General features: G+C 35.4%; 1 protein-coding gene across 6 annotated transcripts in view; it reads left to right on the forward strand.

The window, feature by feature from the left end:
* STAG2 (STAG2 cohesin complex component) overlaps positions 1–12,372 on the forward strand; it is an 81,684-nt gene that overhangs the window by 47,891 nt on the left and 21,421 nt on the right. For all 6 annotated transcript variants that reach the window (XM_076347337.1, XM_076347333.1, XM_076347338.1 and 3 more), the window contains exons 7-18: positions 121–325; positions 2,611–2,762; positions 5,186–5,259; positions 5,374–5,497; positions 6,680–6,778; positions 6,875–6,954; positions 7,482–7,589; positions 8,467–8,578; positions 9,223–9,340; positions 10,078–10,181; positions 11,051–11,143; positions 11,337–11,426. In XM_076347337.1, coding sequence (XP_076203452.1) covers positions 121–325; positions 2,611–2,762; positions 5,186–5,259; positions 5,374–5,497; positions 6,680–6,778; positions 6,875–6,954; positions 7,482–7,589; positions 8,467–8,578; positions 9,223–9,340; positions 10,078–10,181; positions 11,051–11,143; positions 11,337–11,426 — 1,359 coding nt within the window. The remainder of the gene's footprint in view (positions 1–120; positions 326–2,610; positions 2,763–5,185; positions 5,260–5,373; positions 5,498–6,679; positions 6,779–6,874; positions 6,955–7,481; positions 7,590–8,466; positions 8,579–9,222; positions 9,341–10,077; positions 10,182–11,050; positions 11,144–11,336; positions 11,427–12,372) is intronic.

A 12,372-nucleotide genomic window follows, 5' to 3' on the forward strand; every position in this document is an offset into this window, starting at 1 on the left:
TTTTATGGCATCGGAGATTTTGGCTTTAAAGTTGTACCCATCTCTTTTTAATCTTTATTTAATAAAATAACTTTTAAGATGTTTGAAAGAATTTCCTGTTTCCCTTTTGTTTTTTAATAGGATAGTGGAGATTATCCGCTAACTATGGCTGGTCCCCAGTGGAAGAAGTTCAAATCCAGTTTTTGTGAGTTCATTGGAGTACTCGTCCGACAATGTCAATATAGCATCATATATGATGAATATATGATGGATACTGTCATTTCACTGCTTACGGGGCTGTCAGACTCACAAGTCAGAGCATTTCGGCACACTAGCACACTGGCAGGTCAGTGAATTATATTTATCTGTGTATTGCATCCATTTTACGTTTTGTGTTGCACAGGAAAGAATTGTTCAGGTTGAACTTCTTGATATTCGACATTCAACTCGTGTTTCATTGTGTGATACAGTTTCCGTCTAATGCAGCTTGTTTTGGTACAGCTTTCTTATCTTGCCTTTATTGTTTTTTCATTACTGAAAAACACAGCATTAAAGTATTCTTTACCAGCTGTCTAGTACTTAATTTATGTTAGCTTTAAGTCTAGTAGAAAAAGTAAATAGAAGGAAACTTTCCAGTTGATTCTACAAGTTCGTCCTTGGTCATAATAAGGGTGTAGGTATCTTTTTAACCTCAAATGCAGTTGAACCTGTTTATGCTCTGCATTAAGTCAAACAGGAGTCATATTTTAGATTGGATGCAATTTTTACTACAGACTTAAATTGTGCTGTATATTGAGGCCATGGCACGATGTAATTGAAAGTAGCATTTCCGTTCATTGCATTGGAAATAATTTTAAAGAATGCTTCATCAGTGATACAGTCACTAAATTTCTGTATGGTTTTAAGTAATTGTCCTTTTTATGTTATTTTTTTAAAAAGTCTGTTAAATTACAAAGAAATCCCTTATGAGTTAAGTATGGAGTGTTTTAAATAAATATCATTATATGGACAAAGGATAAGCTTCTTGGATAAGGAAGTCCTAAACCTGCATTGATTAATGAAGAAGGGTCTCAGATGACATTGTGCAGCAGTCCACTTATGTAAGGCTTATTATAGCAATTTTAGTCTGAACAAGGTGAATTCGGACTGCACAACAAAACGTGAAACTGATTTTTTGCCACACTGGAAATAGTTCTTGTTAACTTCACTGGAACTGGCTCATTTACAGCTAGCTTCAGTTCTGACTATCTGATCAGTTGTTCTATTTCATCGATCATCTCTCTTGAATATACATTAGCACACTGCGCATTGGGCTGCCGCTGTGAGACTCCAACTAGCCAAGGCATGCATTATGGAGAGAGGAGCAAAACCTTTTATTTCAGGAGTATATATTGATTCTGCTGTATCATCAATTTGACTGCTGTACCATATGGCTAATACAAATCTTAGTTCTTAAAAAACCCAAGATTTTACTACTTTTTTTAATTTGAGTTGTGCCTGAATAAAAGTTGCCGAAGTTGCCCTGTTGCATGTTAATTTCTGTCACACAAAATAATTTTTATCAGTAGTCTGTTTGTGTTTGTTCACATCAGTAGTCGATTCTGTTGATTTTGTGTAATTACTTGTGCATTTCATATGAGATTCCAGTTTGTATTCTTGAAGATTGTGTTTTATATGGGATAGAGACAGCCAACAAAATCCTTGTATCCATATTTACTGTTATTTGCAGTAATTTTGGCTTTTATGATTAGCTCAGACTTGTTCTTTTCATCTTGATATCCTTGGAGATCAGTTTGTGACAATATTTTGATATATCTGCATGTCTTTGTCTTACTCACCAACTTCATGCTAGTGATACACGCTTAATAATGTTCTGTGTACGCTCTGCCAATGCAAGCCCTTTCATGTCTTCTTGTTACAAAAGTTCGTAAGAAAAGCAAGTATACTATTGACCACCTCCTGGCTTCTGGAATAGGCATATTTGTCTGAACCCTTTTTAAAAGGGTTGATTCAGAAATGAAAGCACGCAAAGAATCCCACCCAAGTGTATCTTACATTTTGGTCAGTTCTCTGGCTTCTAATTGGCTAATGTCCTTTCTCTGCTTCTGCAATTAAAGGAATATCTAAAGAAAATGGCCCCTCATGAAAATTAAATTGAGGGGAAAAGAATGGTGTGATATGGTGGTGTTGGTTGTCTAAGACATTTCGTTTTGAAGAAAGAAATTTCTTGTATGTTTGAGGTTGAGTGAATTGGTAATATCAGTCTACTAACTGATTCTAAATGGAATCGTTTTAATATTTCCTGGACTATCTTTGTGAATCTTACATTCCACCTTCATTTTTTGGGGGAAGCATATCCTGTATCTCAATTCAACGATAATCCTTATAGTATTAAAAAATTGACAGAAAGAAAAGAACAAAATGTCAGTGTTTTATCTATTGTATTGATAAGTAATGATGCAGTGCTTAGTAAAACACTGCTAAGCTTTGCATATCAAGAAATTTACAGTGAATATATTTTCATAAATACAGAAAGGGTTGACAGGAGGTGGTGTCAAGATTTTTGTTTATCATTTTTCTTAGATCAGGTAACCTTTTAAATAATCCTTACTCCTTTTCACTTTTTTGTAGCCATGAAGCTGATGACTGCTTTAGTGAATGTGGCATTAAATCTTAGTATTAACATGGACAATACACAACGGCAGTATGAAGCAGAACGAAATAAAATAATTGGGAAACGAGCTAATGATAGGCTGGAACTCTTACTACAGAAAAGAAAGGAGGTTAGTGCAACTGTCTGTAGCTGGTGTGCATAGGATGAGTGTTGATAAATGACAATAATTAATCTTGTTCTGCAGGTTTTTTTTTTAAAGGTAGTTATTAGTCCCTCTGTTTCATTCTTTAAGTTGTTCATGTTTAATGTTTGAAAAACTTAATTATTTTGAAAGGTGCTTCTTACTGCCTGGTTTTCTGTAAAAAAGAGATAAATGTAGACTCTTAAAAAATTTTCAGATAGTGCTGTCTTGGTAAAGTTAGCAAGAGAGACTGCAATCAGTAACAGATAATTTTTTGTTGTATTTCTTGACTAGTTTCCTAAACTGAATTCAAATATGTAACAAAAATTACCATACATTGACTGATTTTGGCTTCTAGAGAAGAACCTCATGATCTTGGGACAAAATACAGCTTTTATGATGTCAATACCGATCTCAGCAGAAAGTGTGTTTAAAGGCTTTACGGAATACACTATCAAAATTGAAAATGCAATCTACTTCTATTTTCTTTCTTTTTGTGTAAAAGGGACTTGCTGATTCATTGCTGACAGTGCTGTCTTGTTGAAAGCCCTGATTCATTCAGGTTTAAGTTTTTATTTTTTGAGGAACTGGTGTTTAGTTTTGGTTGTGGGTTTGTTTTTTTTCATTTGTTTTGTTTTAGACATTAGAAATAACCTTCCCATGTTCAAAGGAAACATCTCACCTTTGCTCTTCAACTTTTGTGCTGTTACCTGTTAATGTTTCTACTTTCTTGACAATTCAGATAAACAAACAACTTTGTCTTCTGTTCATCTCATAAAGATCTTGCAGTTTGAGACTGATCCCTTAAACACCCATTAAATGTAGTTGTGCTAGATGCGTGTGCATCTCTTATAAGTAATACACAGAAAAGGCAGTGATGTGAGAATCAAGACTTTTCCCGATCTCAATTGCTCTTATGTATATTGGCTTTTAGGATTTCTTACCAGCTTTTCTAGTTTTGGTTTTGATTTTCTGTTTTTCTTGTGCTAAATGATAATTAAGTAAGCTTCAAAGTAACATTCAGTTTGTTTGATTTTGGGTTTTGTTTCATTTATAACTCAGCCTTATCCAGTACTAAAATTAAATTTATTCATTGATTCTTTTTGTATCTTTTGTTTTAATATTTTGAAATTTTTTTCCGTCTTCCTACTTCAGAGGCTACTGTGGGCAAGTGTTAGATTTAGGCCCAGAACATGTTAAATATTTTGCTTTGTTAGTCCTTTTCTCCTGCTGCTTAGTCTTTTTCTTCTTACTGTATTTCCTTACAGTTTTTCCTTTCTTCCATAAATTCCTAAATCTTGTGACGCTATGGAAATTGTTCATTCTTGCTGTTTTTTCTAAACTTCTGTACGAGAGGTCCTTTACCTTTTGTATCCATTCCCCTGCATGTGCACATCTCCCCCATCTGGGTAATATCTCTGGTGGTTTCTTTGTGGGGGTGTTTTTGGATGGATTGGGGGGGGCATGGGGTGTGGAGTTGTTTGTGGGTGTCTTCTCCCCCCCCCCAGTCTGATCCACCAACATGTCAACTTCCTCAGTCCTTGACTATTCTCATTAACATTGTCTCAATTTGTCCTACCGTTATAGTTCAAACTGCAAAAAGAATATGCTTGTCTGCTAACAGTATTTAGTTATTTTCAAATCTTTTAAAGGACTTCCTTGCACTTTCAAAGCAAATACAATTTTCTGTGTTTTAAAACACTGCATGTATTACTTTTCAACTCTTGTTGAACTCACTGCATGTCTTGCTCTTGTGTTGTTACTCTGAGACTGGCTTTGTCTCCTCCTTTATTTTTCAGCTCCATATTCTTAAACTAACTTTTTCTGCAATACCTTACTCAGTTTCTGCATTTGTTTTCTCTCTAATTAAGTAATGGATGAGGAGGAAAGAGGTATTCAAAACAGAGTATATGCTGCTCATGTAGCCATTTGCAAAGTTCTTCATCTGTATCTTGTCTTTTTAGACCACAAATTCTTTAGCATACAGAAAAGACTCCTTGTAATGCAGTTCACATGATTTGGGTATTGTTGTAATGATACGTGTCCATAAAAACATAGTAAGTGTATTAAAAATTGGGCTGAACATTGGGCTTAAAAAGTTACTAGAAAATTAAATCAAGTTTTCTTATAAATAACTTAAGAAGGGCCTTGCAGAAACCTAAGATGTCTTAGTTACAGTTGAAGAACAGTTTTCCAGTGGTCAGAATTACTGAAATTTGTATGCTGTGGTAGATACAATTCCTTAAATAATAGCATATTGTACTGTGAAACAGATTTGTGAATATTTCAGGAAAGGATTTAATGGCCACACTTGCAAATGTTAACTTAATTTAGTTTGTCTAGCATCAGCACCATCTGATCTGACTGTAAAAGTGCTGCTCACTGTTTATGTATTCTGTTCATTCTTTCAGCTTCAGGAAAATCAGGATGAAATAGAAAACATGATGAATGCAATATTTAAAGGTGTTTTTGTGCATAGATACCGGTAAGTTTCTCTTAGTAAGTAACTTGTAGCTCCATTAATTTATTTTGGAAGCTGGTGACAAGTTATTTCTAATTATTCATCTGTTTGATCCTATTGTCCCACTTCTCTCCACAGAGATGCAATTGCTGAAATAAGAGCTATCTGTATTGAAGAGATTGGAATATGGATGAAGATGTACAGTGACGCCTTTCTAAATGACAGCTACCTAAAATACGTAGGGTGGACTATGCATGATAAGGTAAGCTGCATTGAGGAAAAGGAACAGAACCACGAAGCATAACTCCATGTTTTTGGTTGTTGATCTTGCCAGACTAGGTTCTGATCTCTTAACTGTTTTAATCAGTCACTGCTTTTCTTAACACTCGGAAGCGCTGGCGGTTTTTTATGTATAAAAAAAATAGACTTGAATATTTTGAATGGTTTTAGAGAGTATATATAGATTTTTAAGGAACTGTTATTTGTAAGGAAATGGCTTTTTCTATTTATTTATTGCTGATAGAGACTTGTACTTTATAATACTTAACTATTTAAAATTAATGCATTTCACATGGAATAGTCCAGTCATATAGCCTAACAGTTTCTCTGTTTTGCCAAGTTAAGAAACTTCTTAGCATTCTTAGCTAGCTGTAAAAAACATGGGAAAAGTCCCCGTTTGTGCTGATGAGTGCCTCAAGCTGTTACTTACCAGCTATTAGCTAGAGATTATTCTCTGCTTGGGAGTGGTCAACAGGTATAGTTTACAAATACTCCTCATTCATTGTTGAGTCAGCACATTGCCTCAGTTCTTGCATTGGAGACTTCAAGCTATCGAATTTGAAGTGAAACAAATGAGGGATGCTCACTCATGCTATGCTGTTCACGGGTTTGGTATCAAAAAACCCAATAACCTCTGGCAGTGGGGTGATAAGAAACTGTGAAGTCAGTTGTCCTAGACTTTTGAAAAGTATTTCTGTATCTATACCGTAAAACATGTTCTCTGCTAAAGTAGATCTTGTACTTCAGAAGGAGTATTTCTCTCTGTGTCTACTTGGTAATTCTGATCTAACATGAGATGGTCGTTAACGATATAGATGTTAACAGCTTTAAGTGAAAGGAAACACATAGAATTCTACTTAGAAATATCTCGAGCATTTAGAATACATCTTTATAGAATGAAACAAGTGTATTTTGACTTACAGAGATACTAACTGCAATAAGACATTGGAGGAGTTTCTTTGGTGGCTTTTTTTTTCCCCTTCATTGGCTTGTTACAAACAAGGACATATTCTTATGTTATTAACATGATTATTGATAGTATATCTTGACCACATTTAATCTTTGTCTTTGAATTAATTCAGACTGCAAAAGAAACTTGTCTGATTTGAAGATCACATCTGTATCCTATACTTGACTTTTAATCCAGTTCTTAATTTTATTTTAGCAAGGGGAAGTAAGACTCAAATGCCTAACTGCTTTGCAAGGGCTTTACTATAATAAAGAGCTTAATTCCAAATTGGAACTCTTCACCAGTCGGTTCAAGGTTAGTGTAACTTCATATTTTTAAGTACGTATGAATTTTTTTAAAGTTGTATTACACTTCTTTCCTCTTTGAAAATACTTTCTTTTGTGTTCTTAGGATAGAATTGTGTCTATGACTCTTGACAAAGAATATGATGTTGCAGTCCAAGCAATAAAATTACTCACTCTTGTTTTACAGTAAGTACATGTATATCTCCTTATCTGACCTACAACAAATATTAAAAGTATTTCTCATACCTGTGGGTGAGGACAGCAGCTTGGCAGAATTCAGATAATCCAAAGTCTAGAGAAATGTCTACGCACCTTACACTCAAACAAATTGGACTTTCAAAAGTAATCTGGCTAGAACAGTGTTGTTACTTATCTACCACAGTTAAGTAAGTGTAACAGTTAGAAACTTAGAATTCAACCTCCCTAATTCGAAGCTATTGTGGAATATTTGAACTGAAGAAATATAGGATGTATTGAACATTAAACAGTAGTTGAACTTTTCAGCATAATCTTCTACCAAACGCTCGTACTTTATCAGTAATTTTTCTTTAGGAAGACTTTGGAACTAAGCTATCTTGTTTTGGGTTTTAGGATGACAAGTTGAAGGAAAAGGTTTAGATTCTCCTTCATTTCCATCTCCCTCATTAGAGTTCATACTCTGACTCAGCTTTTTTTTTCTTTCTTTCTTTCCTTCTTCCCATCTCCACCCCTAGGAGTAGTGAAGAAGTTCTGACTGCAGAAGACTGTGAAAATGTCTACCATCTGGTTTATTCAGCTCATCGGCCAGTAGCAGTTGCCGCAGGGGAATTTCTTTATAAAAAGTAAGGTGGAGAAATTATAGTTAACTTCTTGTTTGTGTAGATTTCAGTGTGTGTATTAATACTATGATTCTCACTAGTTTTAATTAAGAAAAGGAAAAACTGAATAATGAAGTGGCCTTAAGAGAAATAACTTACAGAAAACGTGACATTACTGTAGTTTTTGAACTGTTGCAGTTTTTCTGAATGGGAAGTAGAGAGTAATTTTGGAGGCTGCACTTTAAAAACTTGTACCTACAGGGAATATAATTAAAACATTCCTCTGTCTTCTTTCCCGTCCTTCCTGTGTTCTGTGAAACATCTTAAAATGCTCATGTAGTTTAGTACCTTAGTGCTTGCATTATAACGAGTATTTTCCCATTTGTAGTTCCTCCTCTTCCCGCCCCCCACCCCCCACCTCCCCCAAGTCGGCTCATATGACCACTTCATAAAGTATTTTTCTGGAGGAAAAAAAAACCCCAACAACAAAAGGAGAGATTCAACACATATATCGGGTGTGTAGGGAAACAAAACAGAGTTTCCACCTAATACTTTTCAGACCTTCTTCCAGTATTTCTTTGCTGCTTTAAAGTCTCATGTGGGGGAGGTTCAGAAAATGTAGTTTGCTAAAGAAGAGCATGGGACCTCAAGCACCTGCAATTATCACTGATGTTTGTAAAGTATTTTGTTATAATTATACATTCCACTGGAAACAGTGAAATACCAACTCAGCATATATGAAATTGTTCAAATGATACATTTATTTTCTTTCAAAATAACATGTGGAGCCAAGCAGCAAGGTATTAAGTGTGTGTCTGTAAAAAAACCAATATCTTGATATGAATTGGCTGTGGCAAAGGCAATGAAGAAGAAACTTGTCCTGAAATAATTTTTCTTTTAGGCTTTTCAGCCGCAGAGATCCTGAAGACGATGGAATACTTAAAAGGAGGGGAAGACAAAGTCCGAATGCTAATCTTGTGAAGACATTAGTGTTTTTCTTTTTGGAAAGTGAAGTAAGTTGAGTTTCAGGGATATCCTTGTTTTTGTGGTGTGTGTTTTGTGGGGTTTTTTGTTCGGTTTTTTTTGGGGGGGGGGGTTTGGTGTGTTTTGTTTTAATTATTATTTAATTTGTTGTTTTTCTTTTCCGCACTCATTGGTTAATAACCATGAATCTGTCCTGGTTTTCCTATTATTTGAGCAACCTGGGGGTCGAAAGACTGGTGTGGTTGTGTTTATTTGAAGGATCTGTCCAGAACACAGTGTTGAGTACTGTCTACTCTGACAAATATTCGTCTGTCATTCTTTATGCTAATACATAGGTGGAAAGAAATTGTGATTTAGGAGATTTATAAGGGGGGAGGGGAAAAATACCCCAAACAAACAAAAAACCCCCACAACCCACCCCCCACCCCCCCTTCAAGTTTTGGCAGATCTTGTAGCACTACTCTTTGCAGCAGTTGGTCTGGATTAATCTTTTTAAGTTAATTGGGGAAGAGAGGCTTCTGTTGAACCAGAGAGCTCGCAAAATTTTCTCTTTTTTTTTTTTTTTTTTTGCCACAGACAGGAGCCAAGCGAGAAAAATACCCTGTATTATAGCAAGTTCTGTAATGAACTTTATTGCTGATAAAGAAAAATACTTATTCTGTTCTCATTTTAGTTGCATGAACATGCTGCTTATCTTGTGGACAGCATGTGGGACTGTGCAACAGACCTCTTGAAGGACTGGGAATGTATGAACAGTCTTCTGTTGGAGGAGCCTCTCAATGGAGAAGAACGTAAGAAATTTTCGTAGATCTTTATGTTGCTATGCAGTTTCTGTTAGTCTTGATTTATAAGGAAATAAGATGCTTACATTTATGAGTCCACATATATTCTCTATTTTTACATGACTATAATAAATCACTAATACTAATTATAAAATGTGAGGAAGAGTAGAAAGAGATCACTTCTGGTACGGAAGTGAGACACAGAAGAACAACGGTGGGAAGAAAAGAGGGAGAAGAGAGGGAATAAGCATGCAGTGTCCAGTTGCCCTATTGTTCCACAGGTTCAGGCTGTACTTCTGGCTTTAGAGAAACTAAGTTGCTTGTGAAACTGGTTCATTTATGGAGCGTTAAAACTACCCTATGGAAAATACCGTAATTTCTTTAATGACAGTAAAACCAAACAAGCCCCCTGGCATAATTCTGTAATTCATAGGTCCTAGTAAATGGACCTCTAAAAAAATGAAAAGGAACTAAAATGATTATAAAGCTTGGTATTTGTTTCATCCTGTCCTGTGACTCATCCAGTGATACTCCCTCAATTTTAAATATTTTCTTGTGTTATTTTATAAAGTGCTTATCTTCTCTATCCCATGTCACACCCATCCCTGGAAATGAGCTATTGGCCTAAATGCCTTTCTTTTTTTCTTTTAAAAAAAAAACACAAACATATTTTGATCCTTAGATACTAATACTTGTGGAAAATGAAAAATCAAGCTGTGTATTAACATCTGTTTCTTAAATTTCAGCTTTAACGGATAGACAGGAGAGCGCACTGATTGAAATAATGCTTTGTACAATTCGGCAAGCAGCTGAATGTCATCCTCCTGTGGGAAGAGGAACAGGGAAAAGGGTAGGAAGCAAAAAGCTACTCGTCTAGAGATGTGGGAGTGGCTGTGTGGGGACAGTGTGGGAATAAGGAAAAGGTGGTAGGCTGTTGCTGCTGAAGGGACTGAATTCAGAAGTTCAGCTTTGGTCTCCACAGCCTCCAGTATCTGACTACCCTGGCTAGTTCACTTTTTCTGGACTTTGGCACGTGCTTAATACTGTTTGGACTACTGCATTTGTTTTTACTATTAAAGGTAATACAAAACTGATTTTGAAAGAAGTATTGGTTGGAAAGGAGAACAAAAATCAATGTTTGGGAAAGCGAAAACTATTTTCAATTTGAAAGAGCAAAATGAGGGAAGGGAATATACTTCATAGTCTCTTTGGGAGGAGGACAGTCTTTTCTCTGATTATATAGAGTTTAGGCAGCCTTCTTTTACTGGGACATTAAGCAGGGAAGGGAACTGCTTTCAAGACTGGTGCAGCTTTTGGTAAGAAACCCATTTAGGTACAGATTGAAAACTTGTATGAAGATCAGATTGACATGTGAACTGAGTAAATATCATTAAAAATCCTAAGTAAGCTGAGAAGTTTGCTGTTCTTTCATTGTCAAGAAAAGCATTCTGATGATGGTATTTTGTTGCAGGGAAGGTAAACCTTTTGTTCTAGATTGTAACTTCTGTTTTCAAGATAATCTCAATAGTATTAGGCATAACTTTGAATTGCATTTTTTCGAGTGCTGAACATTGGGTTTTTTATTGGCTTTTTTTTTTTACATTGATATTTTACAGCGATATTAGAATGTCTGTGTACCTAATAGTCATTTCATTAATGATAATGAAACTTTGCACCAGAACTTTTAGTTGTAAAATCCTCACAATACCAATATTTTAGGTGCTGACAGCAAAGGAAAAGAAAACCCAGCTGGATGACAGGACAAAAATTACTGAACTTTTTGCAGTGGCACTTCCTCAGTTGCTAGCAAAGGTAGGTTTAATTCCATTTCTTGCTGATGGACTGTCATTGAAATGTTAACAACTATAGTTTCTGTAATTAACTGTATGGCTTGCACAAGTCTTCATTTTTTCTTACTGGTCTTTATTAATATTTGATTGTTCTATAACGAATTGTGTTGTCCAAGACTTTTGCATTTGAACTTTTTTCCATGTCAATTTTACAGTATTCTGTAGATGCAGAAAAAGTCACCAACTTATTGCAGTTGCCACAGTACTTTGATTTGGAAATTTATACAACAGGGCGATTAGAAAAGGTAAGGTAACATTCAATAACATTTAACACAAAAGGAGAAAACCCAGAATTTAGACTTAGTCACTGGAATTTCAGTCACCATTGTAGGTGCGTTTTTTTGTATAAGTGAGACTTTATTTATCATAACCCTTATTGAGAATGAGACTTGGACTTCAGAGCTGTGACTGGCTGCTGTTCTTAGAGATACTGAAAGTTTGAGTTTTCTAAGGCCTGTCTAGTGAGTTTTAACAGAGAATCTTGCCAGTTACCTGAACTTCATGCGAGAGCATTTATTGTTGGGTTATGGTCATGCTTGAGGTATGCTGCCTGACAGATAAAGATTGTAGAAACAGCTTGATAAGTTTTCTCTTTCCGATCACTGAAACTAATAAACCACCATCTTCATTGCATGAAAAAGAGGAAAACTACCTGATCACAAATTATGTAGTTACTGCTCTCATTTTATCTGCTATGGTGATGAAGTTGGTGTAAGCTGTTCTCATATTTATTTTCTCCTTCTCAGATGCACTGTTTTGCTGTACTGTGAAGCAAGTAGCTGGAAATCATTAGGTTCAAAAAAGAAATAAAACGTTTAGTTGGCAGCATAGCTAGCACTGATAGAGCAGCAGTGAGCAACAACTGAAGTTGGTTTCAGTGCTGACACTTGAGTGTTATGCAACTAAATCTTCAATTACACAGCTTTTAAGACCATGTATAAATGTTTGTGTGAGTGGGAGATAAATGCTTCTGTGTTGTTCGGTTGTCATTGCAAATTCAAGTGTTAGATAAAACCATACCAACAATTGCAAATTTTTAATGGCTTTTTAAAATGCATTGAATCTTTAGCCTTTGACAATCTCCTACTTAATTTTTGCTAAACAGATTTTTAATTTACTCAGAAGCTCCACAGCTTTCTAGAAGTGTTTTGTGTTCTGAATCACAGTTACAAAAGTAATAAATTGAATTTA

This window comes from Aptenodytes patagonicus, chromosome 9 (assembly GCF_965638725.1).
Source record: "Aptenodytes patagonicus chromosome 9, bAptPat1.pri.cur, whole genome shotgun sequence".
Lineage (NCBI taxonomy): Eukaryota > Metazoa > Chordata > Aves > Sphenisciformes > Spheniscidae > Aptenodytes > Aptenodytes patagonicus.